General features: G+C 27.5%; 3 protein-coding genes across 5 annotated transcripts; 2 read left to right on the forward strand and 1 right to left on the reverse strand.

Moving 5' to 3' along the window:
* The first annotated feature begins 79 nt into the window (after nucleotides 1-79).
* LOC138189909 (transmembrane protein 62) lies at nucleotides 80-5,954 on the forward strand. Of its 3 annotated transcripts, none has more exons than XR_011176151.1 (14): nucleotides 80-579; nucleotides 692-803; nucleotides 884-1,021; nucleotides 1,130-1,456; nucleotides 1,664-1,796; nucleotides 1,900-2,055; nucleotides 2,153-2,300; nucleotides 2,419-2,541; nucleotides 2,624-2,705; nucleotides 2,787-2,915; nucleotides 3,001-3,175; nucleotides 3,282-3,506; nucleotides 3,651-3,903; nucleotides 4,731-5,954. XR_011176151.1 is itself a non-coding variant. In XM_069132212.1 (13 exons), exons 1-13 carry the CDS (start codon nucleotides 376-378, stop codon nucleotides 3,682-3,684), a joined length of 1,986 nt encoding a protein of 661 aa, XP_068988313.1. In that variant the 5' UTR covers nucleotides 80-375; the 3' UTR covers nucleotides 3,685-4,402. The 3 variants fall into 3 exon arrangements, 1 of the variants encoding a protein (XP_068988313.1); XR_011176150.1 differs by lacking the exon at nucleotides 4,731-5,954 and adding an exon at nucleotides 4,413-4,723; XM_069132212.1 differs by lacking the exon at nucleotides 4,731-5,954 and having other exon boundaries at nucleotides 3,651-4,402.
* A 317-nt stretch (nucleotides 5,955-6,271) lies between these two features.
* Nucleotides 6,272-8,481, forward strand: ktub (Tub domain-containing protein ktub). Its single transcript, XM_069131855.1, has 8 exons — nucleotides 6,272-6,313; nucleotides 6,807-6,942; nucleotides 7,004-7,096; nucleotides 7,171-7,346; nucleotides 7,415-7,582; nucleotides 7,657-8,002; nucleotides 8,077-8,229; nucleotides 8,348-8,481. The coding sequence occupies exons 1-8, from the start codon at nucleotides 6,272-6,274 to the stop codon at nucleotides 8,479-8,481; spliced, it is 1,248 nt and encodes a 415-aa protein (XP_068987956.1).
* A 2,445-nt stretch (nucleotides 8,482-10,926) lies between these two features.
* Nucleotides 10,927-17,610, reverse strand: LOC138189906 (uncharacterized). The gene is made up of 7 exons (XM_069132206.1): nucleotides 17,124-17,610; nucleotides 16,724-16,812; nucleotides 16,503-16,648; nucleotides 14,543-16,412; nucleotides 14,259-14,465; nucleotides 14,109-14,170; nucleotides 10,927-14,022 (listed from the first exon to the last, which is right to left on the reverse strand). Exons 1-7 carry the CDS (start codon nucleotides 17,243-17,245, stop codon nucleotides 13,831-13,833), a joined length of 2,688 nt encoding a protein of 895 aa, XP_068988307.1. The 5' UTR covers nucleotides 17,246-17,610; the 3' UTR covers nucleotides 10,927-13,830.
* Between the last annotated feature and the right edge of the window lie 189 nt (nucleotides 17,611-17,799).

Consider the following 17,799-nt stretch of genomic DNA (forward strand, 5'->3'; position numbering starts at 1 on the left):
GACGTATCAAGGTAGATACGCAATAAAAAAAAACACAAAGCTAGCCATGATAAATGTTACATGAGCATCACTGCTAAAATCTATCATGCGCAGAACATGTCAATTCTTTTCTTTGATGCTTTACAATGATCAGATACTTGATTGTGATTATATTGTGATATATAATTGTCAATCGATCACGGCAAATTGTGAAACTATGAAAAATTCAAATTCCAAATTATTTTCCGGTCTCTGTAAACCGTGTCATTCCAGATGTCATATGTATCTCAAACTATAACCTAACATATAGAATTTGTAAACATTGAAAGTACATAGAACGTGGTCTGCTTTGATAAGAAAATTGTCGTGTAAAGCATTTAAGGAATCCCTTTAGAAATGAAAATAACGAAATCCACCGTAATCCTCCTAGTCTTTGTACTAATGTTATCGATATTTGTAGCAAATGTTGCTGATCTGATCAATGTTGATAATCATATACTAGATGATACTTTGCATAACAAGGATGTGAAAAAAGGATGGTCAGAGCCAAAATTTTATGATATTGGGGGATCTTTTGACCAGCTAATGTGGTTTTTACAGGTTTGTATTTTTCATAAAAATATTTGTGTACTTAGGAATTATACATAAGAAAATTGTGTCTGCCTTTAGTTGATTTCTGAATCAATGTTATTTATACCTTAAATCTTTTTAGATATCAGATATACATATAAGCATATTTCAAGATCCATTTAGAATAACAGAGCTAAAGGAATTTTGTAACGTTACTGTGAGCAGTATTAAACCTACTGTTGTTCTTGCTTCAGGTAAATTTCATTTGATAATAATAATATTCTTTTATAAAATAAATTTTATACTATTGATAAAATAATGAATGATTCAACAGGTGATCTCACAGATGCAAAAGCTAAGGATAAAATGGGATCAAAGCAAATATTGGAAGAATGGAAATATTATAAGCGTGTTTTAGATGATACTGAAGTTACCAGAAAGACTTTGTGGTTAGATGTGAGAGGCAATCATGGTAGGGATAATAACATAGTATACATTTTTAAGACCAATTTTTGTTAAAAAAAATTGTATGCTAAAGTATATAATATTATTTACATTATATTATTTAAATTTATTTCAGATAATTTCAATGTATTAAGTCTTGAATCAAAAAATAATTATTATTCAAACTATTCCATTCAAGGACAGAAGCACCCAAGATCTTATATGTATACCATAAATGTTGGTTCAAAATATTATACATTTATTGCAATAGATGCTTGCTTAAAACCTGGCCCGAGAAGACCATTCAATTTTGTTGGCATGTTAGATGAGCATGAAATTAAAAGTATATACAATTTAGTAGATAAGTCCAAGGATAATAATGCAGATTTTATAATATGGTTTGGTCATTATCCCACATCCTGCATACTATCACAAACTAATACCAGCATTAGAAATATCATAGGTAATAATTAACAAAATATATACTCTTACATCTAAACATATTGGATTATTAACTTATTTTATTATTGTTTCAATAAGTAAAATCTTGAAATTCTAATTTTACTTTAATTTGTTTGTGCAGAATGATGTATGATCCTAAAATTTTCAATGATAATACATATTATTTTAAAAGTATAATTTTTAGAGAAATTCTAAAATATACTTTCAGGCAAACATAAAGAAAGTATGGTATATCTTTGTGGACATTATCATACGCTTGGCGGAGCAGTGCCTAATATGTACACTCTACAACGAGGAGGATTCCTTGAATTAGAGTTAGCAGATTGGAAAGATAACAGAATGTAAACTATTTGTACTTTATATCCATTATAATAAGAAGCACATTCACTTATTTGTTATATTAAGTTATAAATTATTGTAATATTTGTTTATGTTTATTTTCAGGTATCGTTTAGGAGCGATTGACCATGGTCAATTTTCGTTCATTGATGTAAAACACAAAGAATGGCCTGTAGTACTAATAACTAATCCTAAACATGCTTTGTATACAATGCCCAGGAAAGAGAATATAATATCTGTTATTAAATCTACTCATATTAGGTAAATATTTTTCTACAATGAAGTATATGTTTTTTCTTATATTTAAATATTGTATATTATTCTTGATTTTTATCGTTACACGTTCTTGTTTTTGTAGGATATTGGCATTCTCGATAGCGTTAATAAAGACTGTCGAGGTTCAGTTAGATGATGAACCTTGGTCTGAATGTGAACATGTTAAAGGACCACTCTATGTTTTGAGATGGAACACCACAGATTATAGAAAGGGAATACATACTATTCGAGTTTAGTAAAATATATTCATTTACTTTTTGTTATTTTTTTGCTTTATAACGCTAAATATTAGTGATATTACATAACACTTTGTGTATTGAAAATTAATAACAAAAAAAGTAATCACAGGTAAGGGTTTCCGACATGGATGAAAGAGAAGCAACAGTAGTTCAACCATTTGCTCTTGATGGATCACGTTTATCATTTCGCGTTTTACCTAGACTTATACTTATGTCTAACGTCAGTAATATCGTAAGTAGCTTAATAGGTATATTACAAAATAATTTCCTGTTTGCACAAATCTAGGTATTGATATAATCTTTTTCTTATCTAGTTCCAATTCCTCTTTGGAACAGTATTAGTTTTATTAGTAATCCCATTGTGTGTACTTCGTTTCCTTCATATATTGTGTGAGAGTGAGTAAACTTTCATTAAATATTGCTAGAAAGTTCTTAATGTTAAGTAGAAAATTAAAATTGGAACTTTTCCCTAATTAGGGAAACAGATGCATCGACCAAGATTCAGAATACAATTTTTTTACTCATGGGTTAGAAAATTATGGATATTATCTACAGTTGATCGTCTGTTTTTTCCATTAGTATTGTATACATTATATTTAACAGTTGGTAAGCATTTAATTAACTAGCATTTATTAATTTATCATATTTGTTGAACATGCAATTTTACAAAAACGAAATATTTATTTTTAAGGTCCATGGGCTGTTGGTGAAGTAATAGAAAATCAGACGGGTGTAATTTTTGCATGGGGAACATTTATTGGAAAATCTTTCTTACCTGGTGCTTTTACTTATGCTTACGGATTTTTCCAATTATTTTCTTTTCATCTACCATTGATGCTAATCTTAGCTAATAGAGTGGATAAACGGTAAGACAAAATGTATCACTTTTTGTCACAGCCTGCATCATATTTACGCATATCGCTAAATAAATATACACATAATGAAACAAAATTTAATTTAATGATTTTACAGGTTACAAAATATTAAACCAAATGAGAAACCATTATCTAAGATTTGTTTTGTCCTACAATATTTACCAATAATATTATTAATTATGATGCAAACGTGTATGGCTTATTTCTTCTGGCTAGCATATGGGACATTGGCTACCATATTGTGTCCTTTACGCACTTGGAGTATTTTTTTAGCAATCATGTTGTGGCATCAAGTAGATACAATGCCATATTCATGTCTAAGGTATGTATTATATCAAAATTTAGATATCCTAAGAAATTTAAATTACTAATCCATGAATTATTGGATTTAATAATAGTTTATTGCTAAATTTCTTTTATTATATTTTCTACTTATATTAATTATGATTTTTTGTTTATGATAAAGGTCTGCTGCAAAAGTATGGTCTCCCCTTGGTTAGTTTATAGAAAATATAACTTACCATGAAAGTGTAGCAAATTACCAGTATTAATTTTATATAGCTGGAATATTTTCACGTCCTCACGTACATATTATGTAGTCAATTTATAAAAATATACATTTACATATATATGTATATTAAGGAGGCGCCTTGACGAAATGTATAGAGTTGCACATAGTAGGAAGCCCTCCTCATTTTTTCCAACGCCTACGTATATATGTATGTATGTCTATTTTTATTTACTTACTTCTTATATATCAAATTGAAATAGGCCATTATAAATTTTATTTCTTGTCCAGTAAATGTAAACTTAAAGTCATTATCATATAGCGTATATCAGAATTAGCTATGATACATTTCACAAATCTAGATTAGTATAAAAAAATAAAAATTTTATTGCTTACGTTATCAAAAAAAATTGAAATAACTGTAATTGTTATTTATAATCGTACATTACAATCAATAAGTTCCTTTAGAGAATGCCAAAGAATTTATCAACTGGTGGAGTTATAGCAAAGACTGTTATTTTTTACACATTTAATATCCGTAAATTGATTTTAATAATTTGCATGTGCTCGAATGTTTTCAAAACAGTAATTTAAGAACATATGTTCTGAATGACTAATTTAAATACTCCCTAACTATCTCTTTCTTTGAAGCCTTTCAATTAATTTTAAAATAATTTCCGTTTATAACAATTATTAACGTGCTTCCATGTTGTTTTACAGAAGTATTTGCATAAAATATGTTATGTAAGGGATTTAATCCAAAACAAGAAGAAAATTTAATTATTTATTTTACGCTACATATTATATTTTATTTAAAAATTAAATTAAAAGTTTATCTATAGAAATAAGAAAAAGAAATTGCAATAACATATGATATTAAAACGTAATAACATGATATTTTATATATAATATAATAGAAGAAACTGTCTGGCTTTATTTTAGAGATAAATTTTTAATAATAACTTAAACAATAACTTATAAGTATTTTTGTTTTAAAATTTAATTCATCATATATTTCTGTGTGTTAATATTGCCCAGCCAAACTTTATCCATGTAATAAGAAGCGAAATTAATTTAAAAAACTGAAGATAATATAAGTAAAATCGATAACTTTACTATTTTCAATTTATGAAAGGTATTTTTCCTGAAGTAAATAGCCCTAATTCTTTAATTATAAACTTCTTGAATACCTTTTTATATTTTACTCATATAATTATATTTTGTTTTGGATAGTTCAGGCAAAAAGAGAATGAAACAATGTGTGGATAATTGACATCTTTTTTAAAATACAAATCAATATTTCCTTAAAGAATAGGTTTTATTGCTGTTCTATATTTTTCTACAAACTATCTAACTGTTATTGTTCTCAAATATGATCTCAGAATTGTAAAAATGTGATCTCAGTAGACCAATGATTCCCAATCATTAATAATTATGAATTTCTTCCATAAATATGCCAATACATTTTCAGAAAACTTTAAGAATGTGATTGAAAGTTCATTTTTAGTTATTATTCATAAATGTATACACAATATTAATTTACAATATAGCTACAACTTTTTAATAACTATAGTGCCTGTTTTCATGTACTTTTTGATTTTGTACAAAATAATTTTCAAAAGTTTATGAAATTAATAATTATTGGGAATCATAATTAATTCTTTATTTTATGAAGTATGAGCATTTAATGTATTTTATAAACTGCTACAAGAAAAGTAAGAAATATTATTTTCAAATAATTTATGCATAACATAAAATATATCTTTAATCACTCGACTGAGTAGTAATATAAAAAATATGTAAAATATACACTATGAAGTTTACAACACAATAACGCATGTAAGTGTTAATAAATGTTATATATAGCTTGACTAACTTGAGAATTGTATAATTATTGGATAGACTACAGATATTTATGCAAATTCATATTTTTATAAACGCAAAAAGAAAGCTAAATAGAAATTTATTTCACCTACTAAATAGTGCGAGCAGTCTAATTTAGATATTTTATATATCTTTGCCTTTTTAAATTTCTCATAAATGCATAAAAATCCGCGGTCTACTTATTAATCATCTCGACTTTATTCATTTTGATTACGTTACGACTTTAAATTAACCCAACTATCCTAATTGTATCGCATAATTTAAGTTTCACCATTCTACGCAATGTTAATATTTGAATTCGTAATGAAGAATATATCTAATAATTCTCGAAAGTTAATAAAGGAAATAATTCGAAAATGCTTCCTTAAGATTCATTTCTTAAATGTTCTTAAACTGCTTTTAAAAAGAAATGCGCGGGAATTAATTCTGCTGAATGGAAATGCGCGATTTATCACTACTTATAATAGTTGTAGATGCCTTTCCATGTAGTTTTTTGTAACTTTTCTCCGGCATAAGTACCAACAGAGCTAAGATTTCTCCCTAAAAATATGTTAGGGTTTTCCATTGTACGGTTGCCTAGGTAGCCACGGACGACGAAATATGTTTGGCGTAAACAAATTGGTTCTCGTGAGAAGCTGAATTATTTTGTGAAAATCAATCGCATATGACAGTTCTCGTTAGTACATGTCGGCAATATGACATCTCTAGATTTAAGACAACAGAAACTCGAACAGCAGGTACGCGAGTAATAGATTTAAATACTTCTGATGATAATTTTGAAATGTTGAATTTTCATTTAAATCACAATCATGTATTTTGTATTTGTAATACTTTAAAAGATGAAAGAATGTTATTAGAGTACATATCATGTTGTAGGAAGATAGAAATAATAAAATTATTTCTTTAGCTGGAATCTCAAATTATATTATACTATTATATATATATATATATATATATGTACACGCATACGTATAAATGCACAGAAAGTAGGTCATTTAAATATTTATAAATTTGTATATAGAGCAATTATAATATAATGGTCCTTTTATTGAAATTCGATTTGACAAGACAAAAAATATTCTATTTTGCATTGAATTTGTGAAAAAATATTATATATATTTTATGTTTTTCATGTTTTTGATATATATTTCTTATTGATAAATTCCAATTAAAAATTATTATTTCAGTTTTCTAAAACATTTGGTGTTATAATGATTTTATCAATTACAGAGGCAATTAATTGCACAAAAAATGAAACAAAAACGACAAAGTGGTGCTGGTGGAATGGTACAGGCATCTAACATATCAAGCACTCAGCTTACAAGTCACTCTACAAAATGGATGAATCCAAACAAAGAGCTTCGAGGTAAGTTTAATGAGGTAAGAAAGTTAATTATAATGAAATATATAATTTTTGTTTTTTTTAGGATATGATGGGCCATTACAGTTTAATATATCACAAACAAACCCAGATTTAAACACCTTTGCAGAAAATAAGGATGTGGAATCAAGAATTCATGGTATATTAATTAGATGTTTAATTTAATTTAATTGTAACTATAACAGATACATGAATGTCACATTTTTGTCATAGAAATAAGCACAGAAGGAGGTTTTTATCAAACTATGGAAGCTGCAGATTGTGCAGATGAAGAATCGTCACCTATAGATATACACTCTCCTTCGGAATCTTTACCATGTCCTTCACCTCTTAGAGTAGCTCCATCAGATGGTGCTAGCACATTTATCAGTAGGGAGAATAATTCTTCAGTAAGTTTGCTTTTAACTAAAAAAAATTATATGTCATCTAAAACATGTATCATTGATTTATCATTCAGAGTCCAGAATTAGAGGGAAACGTGGAAGGGAATATAGAGCATTTTGTATTACAACCAGCAAATAAAAAAATGCATTACAAATGTAGGATAACACGTGATAGAAAGGGTATGGACCGTGGCCTCTACCCAACTTATTTTTTACACTTAGAACGTGATTATGGGAAGAAGGTATGTGATTCTTTAGAAAATCTCTATAGAACAAGTACATCTACAAAACGCAAACAATATATTTTTATTTATAGATTTTCTTACTAGCTGGACGTAAAAGAAAAAAAAGTACAACAAGTAACTATTTAATTTCTACCGATCCTACGGACCTTTCAAGAGCAGGCGAATCTTATATTGGAAAATTAAGATCAAATCTTCTGGGAACACAATTTACCGTATATGATAATGGATATTCATTAATGAAAGATGATAAAAGAGATGATCGTTTTAATCCCAGACAAGAATTAGCGGCGGTAATATACGATACTAACGTTTTAGGATTTAAAGGGCCACGTAAAATGACTGTCATTATCCCGGGAATGACATCGGATCAAAAAAGAGTTGAGATTTGTCCACGGGATGAATCCGAAACACTTCTTGGTATATATAAACTATCATTTTAATGCAGATATTATTGAATCAGTATTTTTACTCTTTACTTTTTATTTCCTCAGAACGATGGAAAACAAAAAATATGGACAACTTAATAGAATTACATAATAAGACTCCTGTATGGAACGATGACACACAGTCATATGTACTTAATTTCCACGGACGCGTAACTCAAGCGTCTGTGAAAAATTTTCAAGTGGTACACGATAGTGATGGTTTGTATTTTATGCCTTTGACATAAGGAAATATTTTAGATGAAAGGATACTTGGAAAGTTTATAATAGTCACACTTCTGTAGATTAAAGAAAATCACTTTATGATTTTGTGTTTTAGTTGATTACGTTGTTATGCAATTTGGCCGTGTGGCAGAAGATGTTTTTACAATGGACTACAGGTTTCCATTGTGCACGCTTCAAGCATTTGCCATCGCTTTAAGTAGCTTCGATAGTAAGTTAGCTTGTGAATAATATAATTCATAATTGAACGTAAAAATGATTATTCATCTATGGGCGATAAACTACATTGGTTAGAAGAATCCGCAATGGACAATCAACAGATTGTAATGATGTTTTTCTACAAGCATATCCGTAACAATAACTATTCTATTGATATCTGATGTAAGGATAATCGGTATAAATCGTGTGTTCACTTTTCTTATATATGAATACTGTTTTTAAATGCTAAACATACATTTCACATTTGATGCATTGTGCCCAAGGATTAAGACAACAGTTATAATTGTAACGTTGTTGATCCTAATATATTGTGCTATAATGTGCATTTCGACTCGTATTGCACATGCAATGTTTTATTGTTAATACTTGTAATAATAATATTGCCTATAGACGTTCAGTGATGAATAATATACATGGTAAAGAATTATAATTTAAAAACAAACTGTACAATTTTTAATTTATATTTTATTAATTGTTTGCTCTTTTATTCAATATTTGAAATATTTTAAACTATGTTTGTGCAATCAAATGTCTGGTGTTTACAAGGTTCACATTTTGGTATTATCATGATCAGGTTTTTACACAAATGATATTTTATAACAATGATATTGATATTGATACACTGCACAATTTACTGCCTAAACAGATGATAATGAATCTTTGTATCAAAAGTATATGGAATACATATATGTCGAGTTGTTTTTATGCTATATATCTTTGCTTGAAGATATCAAGCACATTTTACACTCATGATAATAAAATAACACAAAAAATTATATGAGAAGTAAGATTAAAGGTAATATTTATCTGCAATGTTTTTTAAAACTGACATTAAGGAGATAAATGATCAGTTATTTGCAAACGGATTTGTATGTAATTTATTACTTTTTCTTAGAATTGGGAATAATCTTACAAATGACAAATATGTTTTTATTTACATGAAAATATGTTGTGTATAGCTCCCAGTGCATAATATTGTATCTCACTGTGTGAAAAATTTTTTAATATCTAAGTGCACTGGTCAGAGATATTGCTATAGCAGTGTAATCACGATTTCAGTGTACGTATTATAATGGATCTGTTAATCATTGTCTAAACGTATCATTCAAAATACATATCAAGTATTTTTATTTGATATACAACTTATTGTTCAAAAAACATGTTATCATTGACATAAAATCCCTTATATTTATAAAAATACCAAAGATATGTTGATACTTATGTATAATGTAGAATGAATTCATTAAAGCATTGATAAAAATATTTTTATGCTGTGCCTTTACATAACATTAATTGCACATTAGGGAATTGCAAAGAAAAACTTGACAATTTTTATTTCATTATGTAAATCTTCATCCATTGAATTCGACATTTATGAGCATATTAATAATCATGTACTATTTTCATCAAATTTACAAAAGGTAAAGTTCATTATTATTTTAAAGTTTTGTAAGATCATTTATTAGTGTGTTTTATGCAGCTGGGAATTAGATATATATGGTATTAAATGTTTATATATATATAATAAAATAAGATAAAATAACAAAAAGTAAAGTGAGATGTAAACAAATGTAAAATTCCAACAAATTGCAACGCGAAAAACGACATTATAGAAGTATTGGAGAAAATTTGTAACTTTATAAATTTTATACATCTTAAGTTTTGTTTGTGATAAAGTACTGCTATTTATAAAAAATGAATGTATATTTTATCAAAGAAAGGTGCTACTTAAAGGAAAATCATTTTTATCAAGATAAAGCAAAACCAATTTAAATACTATACAAGTAAACAGTATTAATATTATTTAGAATGTCAATTAGACATTTTATAAGTGTAATATTTCATATTGGACTTATTTTCTACTTCAGTAATGTTAATACCGAATAGCATTTAAGATGTATTGATAATACTTTAATTGCGTGTGAGTGTGCGTGTACACATTAAAAAGTAAAATCTGTAATTAGCTTATCATGTTTAATGTTGTGAATTGAAGTGTTCAATGGGTATTATATTTTCGTCAATCTGAAAATAAATACAAATTGCAACTTTTTATGGTTTGTTCCCAGATCCATAACTTAAATAGATTTATATGAACATTAATTTTGTATATAATAAATCTTTCTTTAAAAGATATGAAGGAATTATAATTCTTGGTACAAAAGGAGTAGAAAATGGTTGAAAGGTTGAATATTTATGACCATAACATTTATTAATAGAGACTTTAATAGAAAAAGATCACATGAAAGTTTTACACCAATACTGAACGATAAGATTAGTGAACAGATAATTAATTCCCTTAGTTTAAATGTATAAAAAAAATTTTTTGTATTGAAATACAATGAAGGCACTTAAGGTCTAACATTCAGAGATATAAATAAAGGATATAATGTGACTATCACTTTTACGTTTATTATTTACATGAATACAAGTTCTCAAATTTTAATTGAATATTTGTTTAATCAAAAGAGGAAATGATATACAGAAATACTATTCAAGAATCTTATTCTTGTGTTTTCCACTCTCATATTAAATATATTACTATTTTCAATATTGTTTTATTTTCATCAATATTTTTTTCTTTTCTATTTAAAAATATATCCAAACTAGAATCTTGTAAAACTAGACCTTCCAATTTTACTTTTTACTTCTTATACCTTAATTTACTGCTATAGAGGGGTGCCAAATTAATTGCATAGAATTATTGGTATTCGAAGAACATTTTAAAATATGATCAAATATACTCTATATTGTATATGTTATAAAATAATCATAAATCCAAGCTTATATCATTACAAATTCAAACATAACGCAACAAGCGCAACGATTTATCATAAAATATGTAGCATTAAAATTCAATGTCAAATGAATTCAATATCGAAGTTGTAACCATGCGTATAAAACTGATAATAACCTTAAAAACCACATTAATGAATGAGCACTTTATTGCTCCTCTTGCTGTTATTGCTTCAAGCAAAGAATTACAGAAGAGGAATGTTAAACAGAGTGTCAAGTATCAGAATACTAACTAAGACAAATCGTTTGCAAACTTGATTTAAAGAAGTAAAATATATTATTTCATATAAATGTTTTTCCATGTACATAAAACATATTTGAAGAATCTATAATATTGCAAAGCCTTCTTTACAAATGAGTCTTTTGAAAATACCAAAGACTATTCTATAAAGTCCATTGTGAAAGCTTTAAAATTTATATCATTAAAAAACTTTTCACGGATATCCTAATTATAATTATTACTTGTTTACTGATTTATTTATATAGAGTTTTGATATTTGATGTATTTACCATAGCATATTATTTTGTCAGCAATTAAAATAGTAATGGAACTTGAATTTAATATATATATATAATATAATATATAGTATAATTGTATATTAACTGACAATGCATTTTTCCTAAGCATCTGTACGCTGTGATATGTTATAATCTTTAATTTCTTGGTTTAATATAAAAAATGACGTTTCAGGACGGAAATGAAATGCACAAGGTATACAATAAATGATGATTTATTGTACACATTGTTTAGTAAGCTCCATAGCATAGGAAAGAAGTGATGTCATTCAGAAATATTTATTAAAGTAACAGAATATTATTTTTTAACAAATAATACTTTTTGATTAGAAACAGTAATTAATTTATTCTAGGAGGAGCTTACTCTATTTGTCCTAAAAGATAAATGCGGTATTTCACAGATATTTTAGTTTTCCATTTTTAATTACATTTTCTAATTTCAAATGAATTATATTTTTCATAACTTTATGGAAGGCTATTGTAGAATGTACTACAAAACATTTCAAGAGTTTTAAATATTTTATACACATTTTTAATACGAATGATTAAAATTTTCAATTTTCAGCGTACTAAGCATATTTTTTGGTTTTACTTTAATATATAAATAGAATTATTAAAGATTTCTAGTAATTAAATTGACATTAACCTCTTCTATGATATACGAACAATTTTTTAATTAACTTTTGGTAACTATAATTTAAGATGTAAAAGTTCATAAAATCAGAAGAGCATTCCACTAATTCTCATGTATTTAAAAGCATTCATTTCCAGAATATAGAAGTTATTATAAAAATCAGAGTTAAAAATATAAGTATTGCAGATCAGCAAGAAATTATGCTCAAGGGTATTAAAAATATACAAATATATCGCATAGAATCGATAATATACCATAAATTGCTGTGTATTCAATCTAATTATTTACTTTAGTACACATCATAGGCCATATATATTGAAAATGATACTACATTAGTTCTTTTTAGATGATTTTATACACTTTACATGTCGTTATAAAAATTTATGTAATAATGATTAAACCCTAAACTTTTAATACTGTTCTGTAGAAAAAAATTGCATTAAAAAATTTCGATTTGATGTTTTTTCAGGCCTATCTATAACTACATGTAATACAAAATTCATATTCTGTATATACCCCTTTATGGAAATTATTATTTTTATCACTTGAATATTTTTGTTGTAAATTTTTATTCTCTTCAGTTTTTTTTACGTGGAATGTAATTTTTTTTGTAATAGTATAAAATAAACTTATTTCTAAATACTTTCTTAGGTTTAAATACTTTTCATATCAGTCCATTCTCACTGTTTCATGTGATTTTCCTGACAATAAAGTTTATAAAAATGTCAAATCCAAAAATTTCTCTTATAACTACACACAGCATGTTACTGGTATATTATTAACCCTGTAAGTGGAATACACACATCGTGCATATACTCTCTTGTTGACATACAATTCCATTTTATATTTAACAACATTTTTATAAAAAATGATTTTTATATATCTACACATGTAACAGGGATTATCTCATGCTGCAAATATAGCAGTTCATATTCATTACATTTTTGCATTTTCGCAATATATGAAAATCATTCAAATTAAAATATAAGGACTCTATAAATAATTACTGGAAAGCTAAAAATTTGGAGGGGTAATTTTTGGTTTTAAATATCTCAATATTTTAAAAAAAGCAATTTAGATAAAAGAAGGTTAACATGAAACATTATATTCTAAATAGTCTTTCAACAGATCATTTGATAAAAATATTTGTACACCAAATTGTCATAAAGATATTTCATTTTTAAATTTGTTGTTTTCTTTATAAACATAAACAGTCTCAAAAAGGTTAGGAGTATGATATAAATTCAATTTCTTCTATTTTTTATTATTCTTGAAAATCTAATAATACTGAATTTTATCATCTTCCCTCCAAGGTCATAACTTAAAACATCTTTTATACAAGTTGCAGTATGAATACAGATTAAATTACGAATATTATTTAAAAACGCATACTTTGATCATGGATACCCCTTATAATTTTACATATATCCTCGTTTTATATCTCCTTGAATATTCTTTGTGGTTGGCCTGACAAATCTAGGTGCTGGTATGCGTGATGGTGGTCTAGGAATAGCGCTCATAAGATTTGAAGGTCTATTGCCTGTGTTCCAATTTGTTGGTTGTCGCAGTCTCGTTTTATTTTCGACTTTCATAACTGGTTTATTAAAAGCCTGTATGATAGTGTAACATTTAACAAGTAATCTTAAAAATTATTCGTAAACAAAGTTTATATACATAAAACAAACAAAAAACTCACTTCAACTTTTTTTACCATGTCTACTTCATTCTGTTGTTTCAATACAGTTACTGTAGATAGATCTTAAAAAGACACATTAGTAAGCACTTTTTATATAGTCGAAACAATCAAAATTATATGAAGATTGTTAAATACACTATTGCAACTTACCATCAGTATTTATTGACTGACTAGATCTTGTAGGACTTAATATTGGAGAGCTTGTTTTAACATTGAAGTCAATACTTAATGGTGAATCACTGTCACAATTATCAATGCCATTCTTTAGTATAGGAGAAGGCAAATCTTTTTTTACACCAACCCAAGCACTTTCTGAAACTCGCCTATTTAATCCAGATGTTGCATCTTGTTTCAAACCTAAGATGTAAGGAATATAAACATATTTTTTATATAACATAATATATTTTTAATATCATAATATAAATATTACTAACTTTCTTCTTGCATCCGTACTATCTGATGCAGTTGTTCAATATTCATTGGCTGTGTTGTATATGAATTGTGGCTACTATCCGAACATGTACTAAGTCTATCATCTAAATCAGGTGCACTATGAGCACTATGTGTACTTTCAATACTTTCTGTAGATCCTGCAGCACCTAATACTTGAAGTTCCCCAACGCCTGTGTTCAATTCTAAAAGGCGTTGTTCAGAACCACTTCTCATTTTTCCGAGAGAATACAATTTGTTTGTTAGAGTTTTTTCAACATCTCTTACAATGTTTGGTTGCGAACCTTTCATGTATCCATAATTAGACACATTTGTACCTGTTATGTTAACAGTTTTCAACGAATTGGATACAAGATTCGGATTAGACTTTTGAAGAAACTGTGGCAATTTTGAAAACACCCGCGGTACATATTGCTTCCGCTTCTGTAATTTTGAAATTGGTTTTACGAATGTAGCGTCCGCATTATCAAATGATTCTGCATTTTCCATGTCAGTTTTGCCACCATGATTACTACTCTTTTTTGTGAATGTATAATATTTCTTTTCTGGCGAATTTTTAATACAAGCTCCTGCCTCGTCTGCTATTTCGGCATGAGGTTTAATTTTGTTAATCGGTGATTCCTTTTTATATGTATTGTATCTATTTTCTATAGGAATATCATTCTTGACATTCTGGCTCAAAGCCTCATTGATTTCCTTCTTAGTTTTCCCAATTTGGTGTTCTTTAATTACTTGATCGAAGGTACAATCCAGTCTATGATCTCCACTTTTGTGTATTTCCGATAATAATTCTTTCCTCAATGTCGGCGCTTTAAAATTTGAATTTAAAGCTGTGTTGTATACTCGAGATGATTCTAAAGGCTTAGGCTTCGTAATCGTTCTATACGTGAAATTTAACATGTCTATACTTTTGGGAGTTGACTGGTTGCAAAGAGGAATAGGCAACTTGAATATAGGGTTGAAAGCATCATCGTGAAGTGTAAAAGAAGAATCTGTAGAAGGTATGGAAGGTTCATTATCTTTCAATACATCATGAACTATACCTTTTTGCAAATCGTATACTTGATCTTTATCACATTGCATATCATTTTTACCAGTTGAAATTATACCATTGATTGCTTTTTCAGTATCTGCTGTACAATATGTAGTATCTAAAATATGCGAATTTTCTGCTTTTTGAAAAACCGAAGGATATGTAGTGTTTAAATTGCATAATTCTTTTCTCTCATTATTTTCTGATTGTAATATTTGTGTATTAGTATCATCTTTATTTACATATGTGGAAGACAACTTAGTTATACTAAATCTATCTTTATCTGAACTTGATAACACAACCATTGCAGAAGCTTCATCAGCATTATAAGTTTCATTTAATTCTCTTCCAATGTCATCAGATTTATTTGTAAACGACTTATTCGTTGTGCTCAGGCAGTAGCTTTTGTTATTGTCTGCTTCATTACTTTTTAAGAAAGTTTCATTGACATTTGAATCTTTAATATCTTCACACTTGTAAATTTCTTGACTGCACAACTGAGTTATATTTAAAGATTCCTCATCTCTGTTACATTCTGTATTATGTAATGAATCATCTCTAGGTAATGAAGTGATAGATGAATAAAAAATAGAAGGTTGTGAAACATTCATCAGTGGATCACTAAGGCCAGGTTCCATTAAATTAATAAATGAGTCAATTCCCTTTGATTGAGACATATTTAAGAATACTTCCATGCTTTCTTGGCCTGATGTTACAGGCTCATCAGGGAGAAAATTAATATTTGTATTAGGTGCCATTTTTAACATAGGAGGCACAGCTTCTTCTTTGTTTGTAATAGATATGTCTGAATATTTGCTTAACTACATACGAAAAAGAAATATACTTAAATTTAAATTTACACTTTGAGCATATATACTATATGTATATTATATAAATATAAATGAACTTACATCTTCCTCTATATTTGAAAAATTTGAAGTTTTCCATGTATTTGACACAGGTGAAGATAAAGATTCCAAAATAGATTCAAAAGTAGTTCTACTAGACCGCTTTTTCGATCTCGTAAATGTTCTTGTATCAATAGATTTTTTATTAGCTGAATAAAATATATATAAATTAAACATATAAAATAAATATATTGTAAAAAAATAATGACTGACATTTTCAATACCTGAAAAAGTGAACTCTGGTTCAGTTTTTAACCAGGTGTACAAATCATGGACAGTGGATTCCATTTTATATTCTGATGGTATGTACAACCTAACAAGAGATATAATTCATAATCATTAGCTATTGCTTCAACAGAAGCTTACATAGACAAATATAGAATCTACCAAATGATTCATTAAACTAAAATACATATTCTTGCATACATTATGAAATATATGCTTTTTAAATTCTTAAATTTTTTAATTAATTTTCAAAAAATTAGGATTTTTAATATATGATAATAACAAAGTATGATAATCTTATAAGAAAATGACAATTCATTTGAAACTTAAACAGTAGCTAAAACAATTCAACTATTGTAAACATTCGACATAATTACAAATTATCTTAAAACTACTTACCAGCCATCACTATCATCAAAATCAAAAACAGACACATCAATGATTTCAGCTTCATCAATAAGGCTCGTATCGTTTGTATACTGCTGCCGCACAATTTCTGTATCCACTTTCCTTTCTGACATGTTTTGCTCAGATTACGATATTAAAAGTTTCGATGAACACATATTTTACCGTTAAAGTGCCTTTTCCCGTTCAGCTCGATGACGTGGTAGATATATAAAAATAGTGTCACGTTTTGCCAAGTCATTTACAAAATTCCTCGGTATTCGGCACCGTTTACAGTTCAAAAGTATATATATTAAAATGAATTGAACCCTTGACAAACATAACCACAGATAGGACAATAGGAACTTTTATTCGGGATTTTCAATTTGTTTTCAAGAAGAATCAACGCAGACCACGGTACAAAATAAATTCATAGAAGGTTCGTTTTATTGCATTTTCTTTCAACTTCCTTTGACTTTCCTTTTATAGATATCACTTTACTGTGGTTTAATATCTCTTTCACAATCTGTTTTTTCCAAGTTTCATTTGCCCAATAGAGTCTTAGCAAATCTAGGGAATAATGAGTAATAGCCTTTAGTTTTCACTTCAGAACATGCCTTTAAAAAACAGATTGTAAATTTAATTACCGATAGAGGGTAACAATTTTCTTGCACTAATTATACATATAGTT

Source organism: Bombus flavifrons, chromosome 2 (genome assembly GCF_040668555.2).
Source record: "Bombus flavifrons isolate JBK064 chromosome 2, iyBomFlav1_principal, whole genome shotgun sequence".
NCBI classification, from domain to species: Eukaryota; Metazoa; Arthropoda; class Insecta; order Hymenoptera; family Apidae; genus Bombus; species Bombus flavifrons.

Bases quoted from the DNA above. Each gene is read 5' to 3' on its own strand.
- LOC138189909 (XM_069132212.1), top strand. From the start codon at position 376: ATGAAAATAACGAAATCCACCGTAATCCTCCTAGTCTTTGTACTAATG. The intron at 1,457-1,663 runs GTAATAATTAAC...ATATACTTTCAG, and splicing joins CAGCATTAGAAATATCATAG to GCAAACATAAAGAAAGTATG. The intron at 3,176-3,281 runs GTAAGACAAAAT...ATGATTTTACAG, and splicing joins GCTAATAGAGTGGATAAACG to GTTACAAAATATTAAACCAA.
- ktub (XM_069131855.1), top strand. From the start codon at position 6,272: ATGACATCTCTAGATTTAAGACAACAGAAACTCGAACAGCAG. The intron at 7,097-7,170 runs GTATATTAATTA...TTTTTGTCATAG, and splicing joins TGTGGAATCAAGAATTCATG to AAATAAGCACAGAAGGAGGT. The intron at 8,003-8,076 runs GTATATATAAAC...TTATTTCCTCAG, and splicing joins TGAATCCGAAACACTTCTTG to AACGATGGAAAACAAAAAAT.
- LOC138189906 (XM_069132206.1), bottom strand. From the start codon at position 17,245: ATGTCAGAAAGGAAAGTGGATACAGAAATTGTGCGGCAGCAGTATACA. The intron at 16,813-17,123 runs GTAAGTAGTTTT...ATCTCTTGTTAG, and splicing joins TTTGATGATAGTGATGGCTG to GTTGTACATACCATCAGAAT. The intron at 16,413-16,502 runs GTAAGTTCATTT...TTTCGTATGTAG, and splicing joins TTTCAAATATAGAGGAAGAT to TTAAGCAAATATTCAGACAT.